The sequence below is a fragment of the Lissotriton vulgaris genome, chromosome 2_1 (assembly GCF_964263255.1).
Source record: "Lissotriton vulgaris chromosome 2_1, aLisVul1.2, whole genome shotgun sequence".
Taxonomy (NCBI): domain Eukaryota; kingdom Metazoa; phylum Chordata; class Amphibia; order Caudata; family Salamandridae; genus Lissotriton; species Lissotriton vulgaris.
The window spans coordinates 1,857,931,605-1,857,954,069 of record NC_141687.1 but is presented as its reverse complement, the minus strand read 5'-3'; the positions used below and the strand labels follow the sequence as shown (position 1 = coordinate 1,857,954,069).

The window sequence follows — 22,465 nt, the reverse complement described above, 5'->3', positions numbered from 1 at the left end:
AACTTTTGAAACTAGTGGGAAGAGGTTTGAGCAGGAGATGGGATGAGGGGTGAGTTTGGGGGAGTGGAATGGTGAAATCTGAGAATGGTGACTGCTAGAGAACACGGTGAATATGTGATATTGATAGCGTGTGGATCTGAGTATTCGCAACTGAGTAAGGGATGGCCTTGGGAAACTGCAAGATTGGAGAAGAGTAGTTAAGTATGAAACTGCTAAGAAGAGGTGGGAGAGGATTTCATGCAGAGGGTTAAGTGTCAGAGACATGCAGTGAAGATTATGTATTATTGTTGCACTTTAAAACATTGAACACAAGGGGCCAAAAGCATAGTGAATTAATATGCCAGTTTTGGAAGAATTAGTTTTTAATCATAGATGGTAGAAGGATGGAAAGGTGGAAAAAGATGGAGGGAAAGAAACATATTTAAAAATCAGAGTATGTATAGGGAGAGTCACAAGTTTAAAAGGACATATGAATGGAGGTGGAAGGAAAAAATGGAGGACGTGGCATTTGGTGGGAAAAGGGGGTTGTGTGAGAATGGAGGAGTTGATCAGGGATGAGGTGGTCGTGTCACAGGCAAGAATGAAGGATCGCCTGAAAGAGTGATGGTTTGAGACTGGAGAAAACTCATCCTGCAGGTGATGGGTAAAAGTGGCACGTGGCATGGACTTTAAAGCAGGGTGAGAAGGTGTTTTATGTGTGTTGAAGTTTAGCTTCTTGAAGGGGAGCAGACAAGGCTTCCCTAGCTGTAGCTGCAGAAGAAGTCGGTGCTGTGATGTTGAACAAGTTGAGATCCCAGGAGATCAAGAAGTTGTGAAAGGTTGGGGTACAACTGACCAAATGTGCTATCAGTGATAGACAAAAAGGGATCTAAGTGGGATACCCGGATGTAAGTAAGTAAGTAAGTTTATTATGCATAGTTAATTAAAACCAGTGCAAAGCGTATTACAAACAGTAAACATAAAATAAAAAGTAAAAAATAGACATTAAAAAATCATTAAGATTTGTGCATTATTATCGTCGTTAAAAAGCATACACAGAAAAACCCAGTCTGATTAGCAAGGAGCAATTGTCTTTAAGGCGGGGCAGCGTATTCCTGTGAGACCTGTGGGCCGCCTACATGTTGTCTGTGTCAATGTTCGGAAATTTTTTGTTTTGACAATTTTTGTTCGATCATTGCAAGGAACTTAACGTATCTGCAATTCAGGTTCGTGTTCGAAGGGTTCAGGCAGGCGAGAACCGCTTGCCTGCTTGTGCGAGTTCCTAGCTGCTTAAGCTGGGCCTTTAAAAGCTGTTGACGGGCTGGCCGTAGCTCTTCGCAAAGGCAGGTCAGATGAAGTATATCGCCCTTGTCTGTTTTGCAAAACGGACAAACTTCGTGGCCATTTCTCCTGAGCCATGGTGGAAGATACTCTCCGCTGGGCAGAACCCCTAGTCTATGTTTCAAGAACTTCAGTTTTATTGTTTTAGGATAACCCTGGCTGAAGTAGGGTTGTGGTGTCAGCGTTTTATAGGAGTTTAATGACATCCAGGCATGGTTTCTTTTGGCGAATGTGGCCTTGTCCTCTAGTAAGGATAGTGTTTTAACAGTTTTCCAGACTAGTTTTTTAAATGAGTTGTGCCCAAGTTGCATGTCCCAAATCACAGTTAGATTAGTGGCCACCAGAGCAGTCTTCAGGTAGGATCTTGCCTGAGAGGTATCCCTATTTTTGATGTCTTGCCATAGCAGCGAGTTTAGAGTGTTGGTGGGGGCTGAGCGGAGTTTGTGGCAGCAGTTGATGTACGCTCCCTGTCTGGCAAGAGCTTGCTTTTGCAATCCAAATTCCAGCCTAAGTTGGGCCGGCGATGTGTAGGACGGAAGGGAAAACATTGTTCTGTAGGCTTTTGTCTGGATTGTGTCCAAGTTCTTGGAGTCTCTCCCACGCAGCGCCTCGCTGCCATAGCAGATAGAGGGGAGTAGCTTGGCCTGAATAACTCTCAGATAGGGGGTTAGAATTGGCCCCATCAGTTGATTGGCTATGTTTTTTAGTGTGACGGCGATGCACGCCCCTCTCCTTTTTGCTTCCTGCTTTTGTTGTGCAAAGGTGCCATCTCTGTCGAAGAGAACTCCCAGGTATTTATAAACAAGTGCCGACTCTATTTTTTGACCGCCTAATGCCCATGTCTTCTGAGACTTCTTCTTGGTGTTGATCGACATGGTGCGTGTCTTGCTCAGATTTATTTTAAGCTTGCTTTCCGTGGCATAGCTGTGCATTTGGATCAAAAGCTGCTGGAGGCCGATGTAGGATACCCAGATGTGAAATTGAGTATGATAATTCTGGAAGCAGGAAGACTACATTTGCTTACCAGTGTTGTTTGGTTAGGGTGTACCAAATCGTATATATTTGTATCTGGGCAAATACCGCTTATTGGGTCTCAAGTATTGACTTTTTGACTGGAGTCAAAAATGTGGTTTTGTGTCTTAAAATTCCAAATCTAAAAAATGCACATTTTGAAAGCAGGAAAAATATAAAAAAAATGTTATGCCACAATGTTTTGTTCATTCCTCTGATTTATCAGCACAACTGATCTAAAACAGAAAGTAAACCGTGACCAACCATTTGTTTTCAATTTGTGAAATTCAGATTCCAGAAATAAAGTAGCTGTTTTAATCTGACTCAACGTTTGAAAAATGCAGCCTAAAATGACTCCAATGTCAGTATGTAAACATTAAAGTTTCAGCTGAAATCAAATATCTGCATTTTGACTGACTTTCAGCTAAGTACCGAATGGAAATTGAACCTGTGTGTCCCTAGTGCTACATAAAGTGTGCTGAGGGCAGGTTCACTACTTGCACAGATATGGGCAGCCACCTTGTGACTACATTACAGTGAGTTTCTGCCGCACATTTTTTTAAGATGCCTCGGGAGTAAAGATGTCAGTGTTTGGAATTTAGATTGGGCGCTCGCTCGTAGAGGAACAGTAGCTAAAATTCGGTGTCTTCCTAAAAAGATGTTTCAGATCCTGGGCAGAAAACCAAAATGCACGACTATTATGTCTCTCAGACCACTGTGGCTCCAGAGTTCTACAGAGATCGATAAGTGGGAGGTAGTTATTTTCCTCTGCATTCCACAAGACATAACTATAGGTGGACACAAGAAGTTGCAAGTAACTGAGCACTACTTGAGTTTCTGGGGCTGGAAAAGACTCACTGTAGATTCATTTTTATTCTGTGTTAGCTTCTATTTGGTACTTGGATGCCTTTGTGAGGTCTATTAGCTCTTTAAAAATGTACTGGCATTTTAAATCTAAACATTTTCCTAATTGTTTGCATACGGCATTATATTTGTACTAGTTCGTCTGGCTGAGGCTGTTGATATATTAGCACCTCTTATAAAGCGCACATGCACCAACAACATTTCCGCACTCTGGCGCAGAGACTGGAAGTTTATAGGCCACTAGGCTTAAAATGTTGTTGAAGTGCCAGATTATGAGTTTGTTCAGAAAGACAAAGTGCTTCACGTCGAGTCGTACAGGAAAAGGGAGACTGTTCTAAATAGTAGGTGCCAATGCTGAAAAGGACCTGCCCACCTTTCAATGTCCAGAAATGAAGGGGACTTTCAAAAGATTGATATCCTGAGACTAGACACATCTTCAGTGTTTGTCCTGGAGAAGGAAGGCAGGATCTGTTCCATAAACTGACTTGTGCACAATGATATACATGGATATTAAACAATGTTTAAATTAGGGCTCATTTACCTATATGTTTTGAGCTTGAGAGACAAATCAATTATCCATGCTGTTAATGTTACACAAAGCCAATGCAAACATACTTTTTAACAATTAATGAAGGCTCAAAATACTGTAAACAAGATGCTCTGTGCCCATGGTGATCACAGAAAAGCATCAAGTGAGTGTGTGCATACACATAAAAGAAATGACTTGGGTCCGAAACCGTAATCTTGGGTTCGTAGACTGTTAATACACAAGATGATCATCTATGAATAGAAAGTGGACATATTCTGAATGTTTATAGCGTTGCGGTTTCAACCTTGTTAAGCAGTTTAAAAGTCATCAGCAGGGCGATATACTTTTCGGTACCCAACAGAGTCTGGAATAGGAAAAGTGATGCCAGACATTAGTAACCTTAAACTCTAGTCAATACTCTAACTCGGACTAAATCCTAGCCTTATACTGAACCCTACCCCTTACTTAATACTAACCAAACAATATTATTGCACACAATATTGTGACTCCTGGTATGCTTGTCCTTACAATATTGTGCCTACAATATTTTTGTTAGTATATCTTGATGTTGATATTTTGGTGCTATAGCTAGGGGTCTAGTCTTAATGCTTTTTTTTTAGTTTGCACTCTTTATATCACTTGCTTGGTGCAACCAAGCACTCATTCGAACTGTGAATACTGTGCAGTTTGGATCATGTGCTCTGTTCAACGAGGCACACCGCATAATTGTATCACATATGCGCATAGCAACCATGAAGACTGTACAGCATGCATTACGTGTATGATGTACTCAGTGTAGGCAGACAGAGTGGAAATATGTCCCTATTTATTTCCTCCTGTCACTGTATACAAAAAATAAAGAAATATTGTTAGCACTGCACTCTTAGCTTGGCGTAGGCACACACAGGCTGTCAATGCAACAATATTTCTGCAAGCGGGTAGACGTAAGGAGCACTATATCAAAGGACTGTGGCTCCATTACATATGTTATTATTTGACTTCAGAAGGGCCTAAGCCTTATTTTAGGAAACCTAAAATTAATGACTGTTTTGCCTGTAAAAAGTGCATACAGGTTTTCCCATATCTGTAAAATGTATAAAGGTGATTGCTAACGGGGTGCTGGGGGCAGAAAAGGGAGTTGGGCTGTTATGTGTGTTTGACCTTTCTCAGTATAGGACTTTTCTGAATTTTATAAAGTACTGGTGAGATAGTGGGAAAGCCAAGAAAAAAGCCTCTGGTTTCAGAAAGAATGGGTGAGTTCCCTCCTTCCCTGTGAGGGGAATGAGAGCAGCAAGCCCTGGCCTCTGGGAGCCTGACCCAGACCATAGGAGGCTGTAGTCCTGGTACAGCAGATGATTTCAGGGCACACAGCCATATTACAGAGGACGACCTCAGACAATCTTTGACCTGACTGTTTCGAAGGCAGAATTATAGAGCAAGATGTTCCCACGACGGTAAATCTTAGTCACGTGATCGGCTCAGGATTTGTTACTGGGGCCAGAGGGCCACGGACGTCTGCTGCAATCCAGTAGTGGGGGTGAAAGCTGGGACAGCAGTGGAGTGGGTCACCTGCAAGGCACATCTCTTATTAGCCCCATCACTTTAAATTTTGCTGTCTTCTACCCCTTATCATTATTTTTATTATTTTGAATTAATACAGCACATAATTGCTGTAAGAAAGGCAGCACAACACTTCTCGTGGTCTGCGGATGCCTTTCCAAACAGTTGCTACATTTCCATCGCAGAATGGAGTTCGGATAGGGTTTTTTCTATGTGCTGTCATTAGGGTGAATGAATGTGCCTTTGGTAAGTGACTGCATCAGACTTCGTGGTTTGAATGGTGAAGCTGAAGGATGTTCATTCCGTATGTATGCCCATTCCACGATAGATGTATGTTCATATTAGGTAACTTGGGGCCACCTGCTGTCAGGTGCCCTATTATGCACCATTCTGGTTCTTATTTCAGCGCTCTCCCTCCTGCCTCATACCTCCTTCACTCACTGTCTCTCATCTTCAGACTATGTCTCCAGACCTATGCTACTGCATGCCCCATCACTCCCTGCCACTTTCCATCCCCTTCCATAACCCGCTAGCCCCTCACTCTACCTCCTTGTTTATGCTTCTGACCAATCTAGCTACCTCCTGTCTTATGCCACTGGCATAGGGATTCTCCCTTTTTTCAGTTCTGCTTATAAAAGATTTTCCCATACTCGAAGAAACTATAGGCCTAATGAGACTGGTGTTCTTTCTAACCGAAAAGTTTACAGCCAGACTCCAACACATTGTTCCCTCTAACGCCAACACATTGTTTGCTCTAACTCCAACAGATCAGCCACATTTCAGGCTGTAGGGGTTATACTCGGACATTGGACCACTCATCCCAAACAGCCACTCTTCTTCCTGCCTAACACTTCCTGTCCCTTCCACTTCCTACCGTCTCATGCTTACTAGTGTAATTTCCCTCCTAACCTTATGTTCTCCATCTCTTACTTCAAGCCTTCCATCACTCTCTCCCCTCTTCCCCATATCTTTGGATCCATCACTCTCCCTCCTACCCTTCCGTGCCCTCTTGACCCAGAAGTATAATACAGTCTCTGAAATACAGCTGATTCATCATTTAGTTTACCCCATCCTCACTTCACTGTGCACATCAGTTATTGATGTGTCAAAGCCCAGCCAGCAATTTTGAGCCTGTCTGAAGTCAGTGTGTGGTCTCCAGAATAGGCTCTCATTTAGGTTGCATTCCAATAATGAAGTCCCAATAGGGCGGTCAACAATTTGCGTGTACAGATTGCGCAGCCACTTGCCTGTCTATCCACATTTTGTATTCACTACTGTGCCCTTCAGGTTGGCGTTTCATGCGCAGACCGGGCTAGTTGCTAGACTGCTTGCCCAGGCTGGAAGATCACTAACTTGTGTCCCAATAGGACGTGCCAACAGGCCACGTGTGTTGAAGTTGTGCTCTTGGTGGCACATACATCTACTTTGAACAATCTCTAATCTGCAGTTGCACATTAGACTGCATACCACGGGAAGTCTCTAGCCTGCTTATCTCAATTTTTCTTCCATCATCATCGTCATTTTGGGACAAATGTACTAACATTGGCAATAGTGATTTCCAAATTGGGATTTTCCCCAAATTGCAATTAGGTAATCGCTGTTCCTAATGTATGAAACTTTTAATTTTCCTAGTGGGTCTTAAATCGACCTACAATATGAATATTAATGAGACAGGTCACAGTTAACATCCGATTAGGAATGATAGCCATCACAGGAATGGTGGCCTGGTGGGGGCAGCAGACCTTAATGTCTTTGATTGCTTTTAAATAAAGCAATCTTTTTTTTATGAGCCTGTTTTTCTTAAAGGAAAACAGGATGCTTTTTTAAAAAAATTAAACGTTTAACTTTCATGTTTTAAGAGCAGGCAGTGGTCCCTAATCAGTGCGTCACAATACAGTTGTCTGAAAAAATGTCATAACATAAGAAGTTGAGTCAATGATCTTAGGTTTCCTCCAAAATTATGCAAGCAAAATGTTTACTCTTGCTCATTTATTGGTCCACATTCTAGAGGCTGATGAATCAGATGCCCAGGTTATCAAGTAAGAGACCACCTCTAACTTCTTTTTCATATCCTAAAGGGTTGTTTCTGTAATTATTGGGGCCAAACAACTGTTAACTTAATTTTGGATACATGTATTGCTAACATAATCTGGTTACAGTAATTGAACATTGCCTTTTGAAAAAACTAAATGGCTCTTTGTGCATGGTCTCACCTATTGTTAGGGCTGATGCTGTTGATTTTTTGACTCTGTACACCTGGACCCTGATAACCAGGCCCTATCGGTGCATTTTCTCTGACCCCTAAAAACGTGTCGAATTGGTTAAAATCTTGATTGGGAAATGTAACTTACCTAGAAGTCCCTACTATATGGTACACCATGTACCCAGGGCCTGTAAGTTTAATGTCGCTACTGGACTGCTTTACTCATTATGCCACCACTAAAGTGACTAAAAATAGCTTGTTCCAGATACGTGGAACCAGTCCCATGGCACACTGTCAAAGGTGTTGCTTAATGACTAGTTCAACTTAAAACAAAAAAAACAAAAACAACTCAGTTGGTTTTCAAAATCCTTTAGAAGAAATGTTTAATATTCTCCACACCAGGTATATTTACATTTATTTCCTTAATAATTCCATGAACAATACTGTTCATTGTTTGGACTCATTAAGTGTACCATTAACCATATTGAACGTCCATGAAACATGAGCCCCTATACATTTCGGGTCACTGGGACCCTTTGTCAGGGGAAAGCTATGAACAAACAAGAATGAAATACACTAAGATTCAAAGCAATTTAAACTGGTAATACTCAATAGAAACTCACCAAGAGCGCACCACATCCTCCAAGGAGATAACCAATACATTAGCACCAACTACAACCAGAATAGTAAAAACACAGCGGAAATAAACAATGTATATCACCACGTCTTGAGGAAAATGCAGAAAGTTAGATAATGACAGAAACCGACACCCCTGTGTGACCAGACTTGAGCAAATCAGTGATAAACGAGCAGTGAGTTAAAAGGAACGTACAGTTCCCTTAACTGAAAGCCAGATTATATGCGGCGTGAGCCAGCTAAGCGTCTCGCTTGTCATAATGCGGCTCTTAAACAGCAAAGGTCACTAACCAAGCAGGCGGTCACTAAATACAAATGAACCCTTTAGTGAAAACTGAATTTGATACGACGTGAACCATCACCACAGTGCTGGCTCACATAACCTGGTGAAATGCGTGAATCATTTCTAACAGTGTGTGTGTCACGTAAATTAAAAAAAAAAAAAAAAACCAGTAAAAGGGCTCACACGTTAATCCTGCATTATCACCCGCTAGGGTAACATGGCACTAGCGCCCTGTAAGAATGAAAGCAAACATGCTGACCTAAAAAGGAAACATTCTAATCTAACCCAGAAGTGGAAATCTAAAAATAATGGCTGGCTCATTCTTGTAGTGTGTTGATTTTGTGTGGTGTAGCAGTGTTCTGTTGAATGATAGCGATCATTTCAAATTAAAACATAGATAGCGAACAGTGTGAGGCAATATTAGAAAATACAAAAGTAAATAAAAAATGAAACGCCATACGGTGTGTGAGGTGGATTGACCTGCTCCCAATCATCATACAAAAGTACAGATAATCACTGTGTGCCCCAGAGCTGATTGAGTATGACTACAATGTGTTTAGTGCAAAAACCATAACTCCGAAACATTTCAATACCATTTAGCTAGTAATGTGACAAAAAAAAATAAGGAAATGTAACAAAAGGTTAAAACATAAAGATGAATGTAGGACAATATACTAAATATATGCAATGAAAACCGAATGAAATCAAAAAAGAAAAACACAGGCAATGGGTATTAAAGAACACATGACATTTCCAGTCTGTCATTCGTCACTATAGGATGCAAGGTGTTCAAATGTTTTGTCCAAGCTATCTCTCTCTGAAGTAATCTTTTGTTGTTATCCCTTCCATGCCAACAAACCATAATTTCGAAAATCTGTAACTGGAGTTGTCTGATGTTATGTTTATGTTCTAGTCAGTGTGCTGCGACATTGGACTTCTGTCTGTTACGTATGATGCTTTTATGTTCCATTATTCTTCTGTTAATTTTCCTTTCAGTTTTGCCTACATATAATAGACCTAATGGACACTTCAAAAAGTAAATACCGTTTTTGCTTTTCCAATCTCCAGAATGATTCAAAGGGATCTTAAATCCTTAGTGTTGATAAGTAACATTATTGTGATTAATTACATTGTTACAGAGCACAATTTACCACCTTGGCTGCGGCTCAAATTCCGCCGCGGTTCTAGATATTCCATTTGGGAGCGCGGTTCAGACGGCCCCCAGCTGTCGTGCGTACCCGCCCACCTTGACTCATGACGACCGGGGGCCGTCATTAGCACGGAAGGGGTTAAGGGTAACCAGAAGTTTTTCTGGTGGTTTCATGTTTTTCATTGGGAGGATCTCTTTGCTAGTGTGAGAACACTGCAAAGGGAATAGAGGTTTATCTTTAAATAAATCGACAAAATCTTGTTCAATTCGTAGTAGTTCCCATCTCCTATTAATTATCTTCTTAATGGTATTAGACTTAGTGGGAAATGTGTTGGGGGGGAGAAGTCATTCCACAGCTTTGAAATATATCTTTGTAAGTTTCTTGTATATCTGCACATTCATTTGTGTAAGATGTTTTTCTCTTTAACTACATTGAGAAAATGGAAGGTGTGTTTTCAATGGCTCAAGATGAAAACTTTGGTATTGAAGTCCATTTTTTCTGTCTGCACGTTCAAATCCATTCTACCCAGCCTCTCTAAAAAGACGGATACCATTACGAAATCAGGGTACTACATGTTAATCCAGAAAAGATTCATATTGCAAAACCAAATGGTTACTTGCCTGTAGGAGTAGTTGTGCAGCTTGAAGAGTTTTCTGGATTCACATGCGACCCTTCCACCTCTTCGGAGGCGAAGGAGAAAAAAATACAAACAGCAGAGGAAGCAGCACACAGAGAAGGAAGTTTAAAGAAATACAGGGTGCAGGGAAAAAAGAATCTGAAGATGGCAACCACACACAGGAATTTATAGGGCGCATGTCTGATGTAATAGTGATTGCACGTACCACCAAATAGTGGCCGACGACAATGCCCACAACGGGGGGCAAAAAAAAAAGACAATTCCAGACCAAGCCAGTAGATTGCGAAATAATACGCCACATGTGAATCCAGACAGTTCTTCAAGCTTCAAAACTATTCCTTAGGTAAGTAACCATTACACTCTTCCTCTTTCTCCTCCTTCCAGCAGCCAAGCATACTTCAATCCTCCTTCTTCCAGTTTTACCTTTTTATCTTATATCCTCTTCAGTGTCCATGCTATGGCCTTACCTGTCACCTGCCAGCTATTCCCTCTCTACAACCCTTCACTCTACACCACTCATTCCTTTGCCTTACCCCTTTTCCCTCTTTTTTTATTCCATCATCCTTTTTCTCCCCACAACTTCCTTCCCTCAGTGAATTAAGTATTCTGTTTTGACATCTAAGAGATACTCGAAACTCCTAGCTGAGGGACATGGCATGGCTGTCTTGATCCTTCATCCTTCCAATATTCATTAATTGAATATGCAACATTTGATAGTAGTAAGATCTGTTATCTAGAGTGTGTTAAATGGTTAATCAGTGGCAGCACGTTCTATATTATAAAATATATTAATTTTATCATCCTCCTCTTCTCAGAGCCATTCTTTCTCCATATCACGATCTCTGATATTCTGCTTCAGTATGCATTAGTCCGCACCTATTCCTGTATCCCACATCCTTTTCCTTCACTCATGCTCATCTGCACAGTTCTCACTCATTTTCTTCCTGTTACCCCTTCTCCTTCTGTTTTCCCCGGTCAGCCTTTGCCTCTGTCGTTCCTCATGCCCATCCTTGAGTCCTCTGGCCATCTTTGCCTCCTGACTTTCACTTAGCTGTTCTCTCTTGTTCCTCTTCCCTGTGCCCTTCCTTTCCACCATTTGTCTTCTCATCCACCCTTCATTTTCTCCTTCCTTTGAACACTCTCACCAGTCTCTCTCTTTCTTCCATCCGCACTTATGCTCCCTTTTCTTCCCCAGAGTCAATAACCCTCAGCTTCCTCAGTTTCTATCCCCCTCACTCATTGTTGTCCCATCTCTGTTTCATATTCTCTCTGAGAGAGTGCTGTAACAAGGAAGTAAATAATCTTTTTGGATGCTCCAACATAGCTGACGTTTCTGGACAGAGTCAGAAGGAGGTTAGCAGGTGTCTTGACAGGGTTTTTGGCTCTATTTAGCAGTGATATAGACTTTAATCTTGCTCACATCTAGGATATGTATTCTTAGCTTGTGTTGGCCCTTTTAAGCCCTTTCTTCCAGACCTAGAAGAGGCCATCTATTGCCTATTGGCTTTGGCCTGTCATTATTTCTTATAGTAGAGGTTGGATCCTGTGGTCCTGACTTTATATTACACATTGGTATGGTTTATGTAGGTACTCTGACAGAGCTAAGGGTTATTTCATCCTTCTCAGGCGTATAGGCCCAGAACTAGAGGGACTCCATCTTGATGGAGCTGAGAGGCTTCAAGGGTAAAGGTAAAGTTTATAGTTAAAGCTGTTGTTCGCCCTAAGCGAACTGGAGAGAACCGGCCAGAGCTGAATCTAATCAGGAAGTGTCCCTGGGCTCAGGTCTCTAGACGAAACAAGCAGCTGGTCACTGTGGGAGCGTCTAGCGCAAGGAGCCTGGTGCATGGGATTGGTGGGAGGAAGCTGCTGGCTGGAACTTTCCATGAGGAAACAGCATTCTATATCAGTGAAGTGCAGAGGCGGAGTCAGGGAGTTGAGCTGGAGTGGTAGAAGAGAGAGGAGTTGTTGGAAGAGCAGAGAGAGAGAGCTGAGCTGAAGTTGCAGTTAGTTGAATTGGAGGAGCAGAGAGTGTTGGTAGAGTTGGAGGAGTGGAATTGCAGGAGGAGAAGAGACAGAAAATGCTTGGAACAGAGAGAAGACAAACAGACAGTCAGTGAGCTGGAACTGAAGGAAGCAGTCAGAAGCAGTTACTTATCAGGAGGAGTTGTGAATAGCTGGAGTCTGAAGTAATGCCTTTTAGAAGAGACTGAAGTTATATCATGGATTAACCTGTGGGAGCAGCTGGAGTTAATTGGACATTGGCACAGAGATCGTACCCAGAATGAACAAGCTAGTGGAATGAACGGTGATCAGAGCGGCAGAAACCATTAGATTGAAGTTGGAAGCTGTCCTCATCCTGCTGGATCTCACAGCAGCATTCGACACTATCTCGCATGTCATCCTAATCAATCGAATGCGAGAGATTGGCGTGACAGACACAGCCCTGGCCTGGATTTCATCATTTCTATCAAATAGGTCTCAGACTGTGGCACTAGGACCCCACCTATCCTGCGAAAAACTAATTACATCTGGAGTGCCCCAGGGGTCCATATTAAGCCCTTTATTTTTTAACATCTATATGGCACCCCTTTTAGCTGTGATAGAATCACATGGGATCCTGGTCACGTCCTACGCTGACGACACTCAATTGGTCGTCACCATTGACAACCAGCGTACTGACGCAGATCTCCGGTTCAAAAACTGCCTCTCTGATGTTTTTGAGTGGTTAAATACTAATCATCTTAGATGCAATAGCGCAAAGACAGAGATCATCCCATTAGGTAAGAATCTTTCTTTTTGCCCGAAAGATTGGTGGCCCACAGGATCAGAGGCCCCTCCTAGTGCAGTCACATCAGCCAGAAACCTGGGCGTACAATTCGATTCTTCCCTTACTTTTGATGACCACGTTAAGATCACCGCCGGTCGCTGTTTCGGATTAATAAAATCTCGGAAGAAATTTTTTGACTTCCTCCCAATTGCAGCCAGAAAGTCAGTCGCGGTAGCCCTTTTACTTTCCCGACTTGACTACTGCAACGGCCTTATGGCCGGAGTGAAAAAATCTACTCTCAGAAAGCTGCAGAGCCTACAACATGCTGCAGCTCGACTGGTTTTACAACTCCCCAGAAGGTCATCTGCGTCTGCAGCCCTGAATTCGCTTCACTGGATGCCACTGCATAAAAGAATCCTTTTCAAACTGCTTCTCACAGTCCACAAAACCATGCAAAACACAGGACCCCGTTACTTTGTAAACCGTTTTAAGCGCTATAACCCCTCGCGTTGCTTGAGATCCTCTGGGACAAACCTGGTTCAAATTCCCAGATTCAAATATAAGACCAAGGGCGGAAAATCCTTCAATGTTCTGGCAGCTAAAGCCTGGAACACCCTACCCGCCAACCTTAGAGCCATAGACAATGAGAACAACTTCAGAAAACTCCTCAAGACATGGGTCTACAAATTACCAGACTCCTCTGTCCTGGCTGCCATTTAGTTCTCTCTTCCATTTACTCCACTCTTTCAGTTATTCCTCTGCAGCTCGCCCAGCGCCATGATGCTCCCCTGGGAGCTAACGCTTGCGCTTTACAAATGCTCATAAATATCAAATATCAAAATAGAGAGTCCGTGGGGGAGAGAAATCCAGTGCAAAGTGATCAGCGCAGACGTGTATCCAAGAGTGCAGGAGAGAGAGAGAGTCTGAGATGAGCCAAGACACAGATGAGAGAGGAGCCCAGATGACAGCTAGAGCAAGACTTCACACTCCCAAGGTGATTTCGTTCCTTAATCTTGTTCTTATTCCCTAGGCTATTGTATGTCTAATCTTTTCCCTTTCAGCGGTGTGTTAAAAGTTCCTGTTACCCCGTAGATAAATTGTAGGTCTAATCCTTTTCTTTCAGCGGTGTGTTAAAGTTACTGCTAGTTATAGAGACCCCATAGATTTATGTATGTGTATTTTATCATTGTTACAATAAAACTTCCCCATTTCTTAGTGAACTAGTGTGCATGAGTTTTTTTATGATAAAGCTAGCCTGTCTTCTAACCAGTTGCTGTTGAGCCACTGATGGATCAGAAGGGAGTAGGAGCGCTTAAATCAGGGAATAACTCAATCACATAGTGTGTATATCCTTTGTCCCCATACAGTGGAGGTAGCCTTGTTTCCTAGTCAGGTATTACTGTTTGAACAGATGTTACCCCTGATCAGGTAAGTAATAGTGAATAATTAGGGAGATAGGAGACCTGCAACTAAGGGATTAAGGGCCCGATGTAGGTAGCCCTTTACCGATCGGAATTGGCCGAAAATACCGATTTTCGGCCGTTTCCGATCGGTAAAGGGCTATCGAGATGTAGGGGCACATTTTCGGTAATTTTACCGAATCGTTATCATTACCGAATCGGTAAATTTACCGAATTGGTAATATTTACCGATTCGGTAATGATACCGATTCGGTAAAATTACCGAAAATGCAATGTAGGTAGGCAATGTTCCATCAGCACATGGCCTACAGAATCGGTATTTTACCATGGAATACAAATCCATGGTAAAGTACCGATTCCTGTGTACATGCACATCTGTGCATGTACACATGTGCCATGTGACAGACAGACGTGCCCTAAGGGCATGTCTGTGTGCCACATTGCACACATGCCCGTTTTGGGGGTGCTAGAGGGTGTCAAAGTGACACCCCCTGCACCCTTGTGAATTCTTTAATTACCGATTCGGTAAATACCGAATCGGTAATGCCTAATCATTCCTATGGGCTTCAAAGCCCATAGGAATGAATGGCCATTACCGATTCGGTATTTACCGAATCGGTAATTAAAGAATTGTTAAGGATTCGGTAACGAATCCAGATGTTGGGACCTACATCCCATTTACCGATTTTGAAATACCGAATCGGTAAAATTCGGTATTTCAAATTCGGTAAATGGGATTTACCTACATCGGGCCCTTAGTTTATACTCCATCCCATAATATTATTGTAGTAGCAAGCCCTTAGTGAATAGAGAGAGAGACTTCCCAACATAGAGAGACAGAGAGCTGAAGGTATTCATAGGAAAGTGGTCGTCATTGGTAAGTGGCGTTAATGAGAACACCAGGGAGGACACTGGTGTGTAATGAGATCGCCTCTAGGGAAAGTGGCGTTAATGAGAACACCAGGGAGGACACTGGTGTGTAATGAGATCGCCTCTAGGGAAAGTGGCGTTAATGAGAGCACTGGGGCTGCAGCCCCATGTGTGTAGACATGCTGGATTGCGTGTCGAGTGAGCACTGATGATCAGTGTGTAATGGTAGATAATCAGAACTGCCCCAGGGTAGATTAGTCTGGACCCATGTGGTCGCGAGACTATAAGGTATGAGTGTGGTGTAGGGCATGGATATCCTTAGTAATCAGTGAGTATTCTTAGTATCCCTATAGATTTAGTGGTGTTTCTGATAATATGAGCTTGTATATTGCGAGTTCCCCATCCTCAGGTAGGTACCCAGGTGCCTGGATAGATGGTCCTGGGGAGGGATGTGGTTACGTTCCGACTGGGTTAGAGGGGCTCTCAGGAGCTGATCCCATCTGGTCCAAAAATCCTGTCGGTACAGCAGGCTAGCAGCCAACCTGGATGAAGGAACCCAGAGGCAGGCCACTTGAGGGTACATGAACTGCAGAGTCTGGGAGAGGAGGGAGGATGCAGGAGACTAGAAGACCTGAGGAGCAAAGAGAAGACTGACACACTGGATGGAGTCGAAGACAGGAGGGAGTGCAGGAACCCCCTCAATCCTAGAGACGGGCGACCTTAGGAAGGGAGGTGCTGTGGTCCCAGATGCCTCTGACCTAACTAGGCCCGTGGCCGCCGGCAAGTGACGCTGGGGAAATTAACGGGGCCCAGTAGTGGTGACAGGGAGAAGGTGAATGGTGGATGAGGGTGGGGATTGGAGTCTGTAGTGAAAGGCAGCGACCGGGAGTAGATAGTGCCACAGGAGTGGATACAGTTGAACAAATTATAATAACAGAACCACGATGTGGCAACAGGTGCACTTGGTGAAGGTGGTTATTCATTTATAGTAGGCATATAACGAAGACTTAAAATGTCATTCTGTTAGTCCAGTGGACCAAGTCTTTCATGTAGAGGTCACTTGGAATAACCTAGACAACTCAAGAAGGATAGACACAGGAACCAGGGGAGAAACGTATATTGTGTTCTTAACTGCTGGATAAATAAAACACTAAGCATTTCCAAACCTTCTGGGTGTTCTTGCGATTTACTGCTTGTTACTGGTGCCCTGTTCATGTTTCATCTGTGATGAACTTTAAATCGTTCATTTTACTTGACTGTGGAAGTACTAGTGCACTGAATAAATTAAACAATTATGCAGGCCACCTTTTGTCTTCCTTGCTTCCCCCCCCTCTCACCACACCCTGCCCCTCCGAGTTCTGTCTCTGAACACCTGCCCTGCTGCAGTTTGGCTGTTCCGAAGTCACCTGCAGGGAATCCCATGGCCCTGCTGCTAGTGTGTAGCAGCTGTTAACAGGAGATTAGTGATAGGGCACAAAGGAAGGGGGCAGAAGGAATGTAACCAGGGCGCTGACCACCCATAGCCCTACCTTGGAGATGGTGACCAAGTAGAATTGCGAGGGCGTTGTGAAGAAAATAATACTCCTCAGCTTTTTTGGAGTAATCATCTGATAGAAACTTCTAGCCGCAGATTCCTTACCGTACAATTATCCCATGACATCAGACTGGATCAAGAACTTCTTTGATGAGCAGTACCCCTGCGTGCCGGAAGGTGGCATCGATCGGATCTTCATGGCATCGTCCGCGCCAGAAGTGACATGCGAGGTCCATAAATAGGCGCCACCCCAGAGCTCTGATGTCAATTCATTTCTTTCCACGCCAGTCAGTGCAGATCCGGAGAGAGCTACCCCATCAGTCACTTTTTAACTGAGCTTTTGTCAGAGGTTTTTAGGAGTTCTTCTCCTGGCGTGGCTAGGCATGTCCACTAGGAAGTCCAGCTTTGAGTCTTGCCACGGATAGATGTTGATGACGGACATTCATCTTGTTTGCCTCTGGTGCTAGGAAATATGACTACGACCTGAAGACCTGCACCGGTTGGTGTGCCATGGCCCCAAGGCCTTGAGGGAGCGATGCCTAAAGCTCCTCGCTGCCCGATGTTCCCGGTCGAGAAGAAGGTCCCAGGATTGGTCATGGAGTCCAAGATCTACGTCGCGTTTCAAGTCGTCAGTCCACTAGGGTTAGTCCTACAAAAAGAAGAAAAGTACGAAGTTGAAGCGCCCTAGGCATGTACAGACTTTGCAGTGGGAACTGAAGTTCCAGTGGGTGCAGCATCAGGAGAATCTCTGATATGGTCCAGATTTAGGATGGAACTGCAAACAATCTGCAGGGGTGGTTAATGAACCACGATTGGATCAGCGTCTGACCCCTCTCCCTTCCCGAAACAGATCTGACAGTTGTGACAGATACAACAATCATGGGAGGGGGTGGCCGTCTGGGAGAAGTGGAGAGCAGAGGCCTCTGGTTGCCAGCGGAATCTGGATTCCACATCAACCTTCTGTTGCTCTAGGCAATCCAACTGGCGTTGAAATCCTTCTACCCTCCATCAAGAGAAGACAAGTGCAGGTATTATTGGACAACACCACTTCTATGTGGTACTACAATAAACAGGGCGGGTGGGGTCGTGGATCCTTTGTGAAGATGCCCTGTGTCTCTGGACATGGCTGGAACATCAGGGCATTTTCCTGGTGGTTCGTTCAACACCTGGCAGGCTCTCTGAACGCCATGATGGACAAACTCAGCCACAGTTCACAAATGGCATTGTTATAATGTTGTATTAAAGTTATGATATGGATGGAATATAGTGTAGTATATCCTTACCTTTCCTGTTGGAATGTTCCATCTACCACTAGTTAGTGTCTAATAGCACAATCCAAGTGAAGCCTTGTTCAGACTGTTGAGGTACAATCTCAGTTGGTGAAGAACAGTTGAGTTGAGTAAATAACGGAATAAAGAAGACTTCTTACCTCATTATTTGTCTTCAGTATTTGTTCTACTTTACAATACTGGCGGCAAAGGTGACATATATTACCCACCCTCATCGCCAGTATTGTAAAGTACATAGGTGTCTTCATCCAGAGGTGGTGAAAAATCTCTTTCAACAGTAGGGAGAGCCTTGGTTAGATCTGTTTGCCACCCCCAAGAACACATATTATCAGCAGTTCAGCATGCTTTCCAAGGCAGCTCTTATTTGGAGACGCTTTTCATTTTGAGTGGAGCGCAGAACTCTTGTACACCTTGCCCCCATGCCGATCCTGTCCAGAGTTCTCAAGAAGATCAGAAACAAATGGGTCCAAGTCCTCCTGTGGCTCTGGACTGGGCTTGAAGGGTTTGGGAGCCCGATCAGAGGACCGATGGCCATGCTCAACAGATCAGGTTGCCTCTTTGGGAGGATCTTATGTTGCAGCAGCGGGGGGTTCTTTACCTGAACTTGTCAAGGCTCCGCCTTCTTACTTGAGCGGCAACAGTTAACAGCTTTCGACCTTCCGCTCGAAGTCTGCAATGTTATTCTGGCAGCCAGGCATCCATCCTTTAAAACGCTACACACCTGTTGTTGTGGCAGGTTTGTGGCATAGTGTGCAGAAATGCAGGTTGACCCCCCTTTCCGCTCCACTTTTTCAGGTTCTTATCTTTATTCTTTCCCTAGCCCAGCAGGCCTCTGGTCTGGGCACCTTAACAGGCTACCTTTCTGTTCTATTCACTTTTCTGCGGTTGCCTAATCGGACATCTCTCTCCAAATCCCCTATTGTACATAGGCTCTTGAAAGGTTTGCAACGTATGTTTACTCCTGCACCCATCCCTTAGTGGGACCTTAATCTAATCGTCATGTTCCTGATGTGTGCTCCCTTTGAGCCCTGCACAACTCTTCTCTCAGGCTCCTTACCATCAAGACAGCCTTTCTGGTGGCAAGAACCTCAGAGGGTCAGTGAGCTTTAGAATTTGTCATCCAAGCCTCTCCACTTAAACATCTGTCCAGACAAGCTGGTTCTACGAACTAGAGCTTCCTTTCTACCAAAAGTCATCCCTTCCTATCATGTAGGCTAGTCCATCTCCCTGCTATTTTTTTTACGCTCTGCCACATCCCTCTAAAGAAAAGGAGCAACATCACCGACTGGACCCAAAAAGTGTGTTCTCACTGTACCTTCACCACACAAGAGAGTTCCGGATGGAGCGAAGAAAGAAAAGGCCATGCAGAAGAGGACCATCTCTGGATGGCTCGTGCTATGAATGAAAATCTGCTACGCATTGGCCAAGACGTAATCCCCCATGGGCTAGCGTGCTCATTCCACCAGAGCCAAGGCTGCAACCACTGTGTTAGCATGCGGAGCCCCGGTCCTAGACTTCTGCCAGGCAGCAATGTGGGCTTTGCTGCACACTTTCACAAAACACCACTGCCTGGACAGTCATGTCTGTCAGGATGGGCACTTTGCCCATTCATTCCTGCTGGATTTTTTTATATGAAATTGTTTTGCAGACACCCCTCTGTACAGGTATTGCTTAGGCATCTATTCCAAGGTAAGGAATCTGTGGCTGGAAGTGTCTCTCAGATGAACAAGTTGCTTACCTTTGGTAAGGCCTTATCTGTTAGAGAGACTATCTAGCTGTAGATTCCTTACCAACCCACCCATCCTCCTCGCTCTGTGAATTGATTTCTAGAAACGGAGCTTTCTCCTTTCAGGGCCCTAGTTTTCCATACCAGTCATCAGTGTTCTTCATGGCTCTGTGCTCCTGCCATGTGCTGCCTGCATCACTTCCAGCACGGACAACGCATGTGGAGCAGATCGACACCACCTACTGGTGCACAGGGGTACTTCGCAAGAAAAAAATCCAGATTTAATCTGACACCTGGGGATAATTCTATGGTAAAGAATCTGCAGCTAGATAGTCTCTACCAGATAAGGCGGTACTGAAGGTAAGTAACTTGTTCTTTAACTATTGACTTCTGACATACATGGTGCAGCCACATGATTTACAGGTGAAGTGGTATGTTCATAGCAGCCAACTGAGTTCACTAAAGAACTGTTGGGTTCTTCACCGGCCAAGATGAAGAAGCCCTCTTTTGCAAGCATATATGAATTCACTACTGTAATCACATTGTGAACCTGGCAGCCTAGCTTTGACCATGATAAACTCCAAGCCTCTCTGTCTCCTTTTGTAGGTTCTCAGCTACCTCAGTGCCTGTGATCGATTATGCAAGCAGGGCTACGAGGAAGACCTTGTTGAAGAGGCAATGGAAATGTTCCAGAACTCAGAGAAGAAGGTGGGAGACTATTAATGTGTACAGATTTCTGACAGCACCACCTTGTTTCTTTCATTTCCCATTTTTTTATTTGTCATTTGTTTTGCTTTATAAAAAAATCCTTGAAAGAATTTCATCTGTTTTTTTTAATTAATTTTGATTACATGTTTTTTTAAAAATTTTTGGTTGTTATTTTGTGCCACCTACCTTGTTGATTGTTTTATGACAAAAGGAGACCGCCCAGCCACTCTTGTCTTGGTGCCCTCCTCATTACCTGCTCCCCTACACCGACCTACTTCCTGTAGTGTTTCCCTTTACCAGTAATCTGTAAGAGTACAAGGTGTGTCCTTGTTGCTTGCCTCAGTTTTGATTCTGCTTGTGACCATTAATCTCTCATGTATGTGGATGTTGTATTGCGCCTTGTTGCTCTTCTGGGCAGACTCCTGTAGCACTGCTATAGCAAAGGCTGGTGTAAACATATATTAAGCAGGTGCCGTTTTACAGTGTTTGGATCTGACTCCAGTATTCTGAGGAGTGTGGAGGTACCTTTCTGAAATTTTCCCACTGCAGATTTGGCCAGGTAGAACCTGGGAAAATCTCCATTTGGAAAAAAAAGTTGGAAATAGGGAAAATCTGTAATGATCGAGTTGTAAACTCTGACTTTGGATGTAATCCTTCGTCCCGACCTCATTATCTGGAATATTGTGGTGATGTTGAACCAGGGTAAAACCACAAGGTTCAGTATCGGATTTACTGTAGGGAGAAATAACCATCTGGTAAATCTAGTCTGCTCGTAATGATCAAATTAATCTTGAGCTGTTCCAGGGCCTCAGCGCACAACCAATTTGTGTTTGTGTCTCTTCCAAAGGCTACTGAAAAGTTTGAATAAACAGACTAAGCAACCCCCAATCCAACACGTTTTAATATCTCATTGTAAATTGCAGAAATGTTTGAATTAGGGAACTATTCGAAATTGAAGACACTTATGAGTTTTACCATGTGACTCTAAGTTTCTGCACTGCATTGTTGCACCTGATGCTTTAAACAGGTCTAGAATTAAATGACCAAGATGGTTCTAGGTGAATTCACAGTAGGAACAACAGTTTTTATTTTATCTGCTACTGACGTTTACGGACATTCGACACCAGTCATTGACTTTTCCAAACTATCCAAGAGATTCCCACCATCCTCCTATTACTACCAACCCACGTACTCCTAAATGCCGTTCTATTTTTGTTTCCTCCCTCAGACTGCATCCTTTTCTCCAAAAGCACAGACTTAGTGGCAGCGGCGGCTGCTACCCGTTAGCAGCAGTGGGACAGGGTTGGGGGAATGGGCGGAGGGGAATAGGTTAAAAAAATAAATCTCTTACCTCCTGGCAGGCCGGCCACCGCCTCTCCTATGTCTTATTCCTGGCTTCTTGGGGAAACAGGAAGAAGGAATCTCCAAGGCTCTCTGGCTCCATGCAGCCAATCACAACACTGGAATGCTGCATTGTGGTTGGTATAAGCGCCATGACACGGCGCTCAGCCAGGGGCTGGTGGGGTGGGCATGTTCTCCATGCGGGCAGTAATGCAGCCTGCATGGAGAACACAAAATGTGTGCATGACTGTTTTGGGCGGCCCGAGAGGGCTGGCCAAGCACTTAAGGGAGTGTAAACCACTCCTCCCCCGGTCTGAGAGCAGCCCCAACCCACAAAGACAACGCAATGGGGAGAACTAAAATGATAATAACTTCTGGGTACTATCACTTTATTTTTCCTTTTTTTACACTGCAAAAAGCAGTGGGGCGACGGTTCCCTGCCTTAGCGGAGGAGCCGCCCCTGCTTAATGGCAAGCAACACGTGGGTTGAGGAAAGTGGCCAGACAGTCATGGAATTGGACTTTGTCTATAAAATAGTTCTCCCTGTTTTCGCAGCCTTCTTCCTCTTCAGCTGCAACAAGCTGATGGAAGCAGTGATTCAATTAATCTCAACTA

The 22,465-nt window shown here is 43.8% G+C and overlaps 1 protein-coding gene across 1 annotated transcript in view; it reads left to right on the top strand.

Moving 5' to 3' along the window:
* UBAP1L (ubiquitin associated protein 1 like) overlaps positions 1-22,465 on the top strand; it is a 108,399-nt gene that overhangs the window by 49,708 nt on the left and 36,226 nt on the right. The window contains exon 5 of the mRNA XM_086958041.1: positions 20,408-20,509. Within this exon, the coding sequence (XP_086814167.1) occupies positions 20,408-20,509 (102 nt within the window). The remainder of the gene's footprint in view (positions 1-20,407; positions 20,510-22,465) is intronic.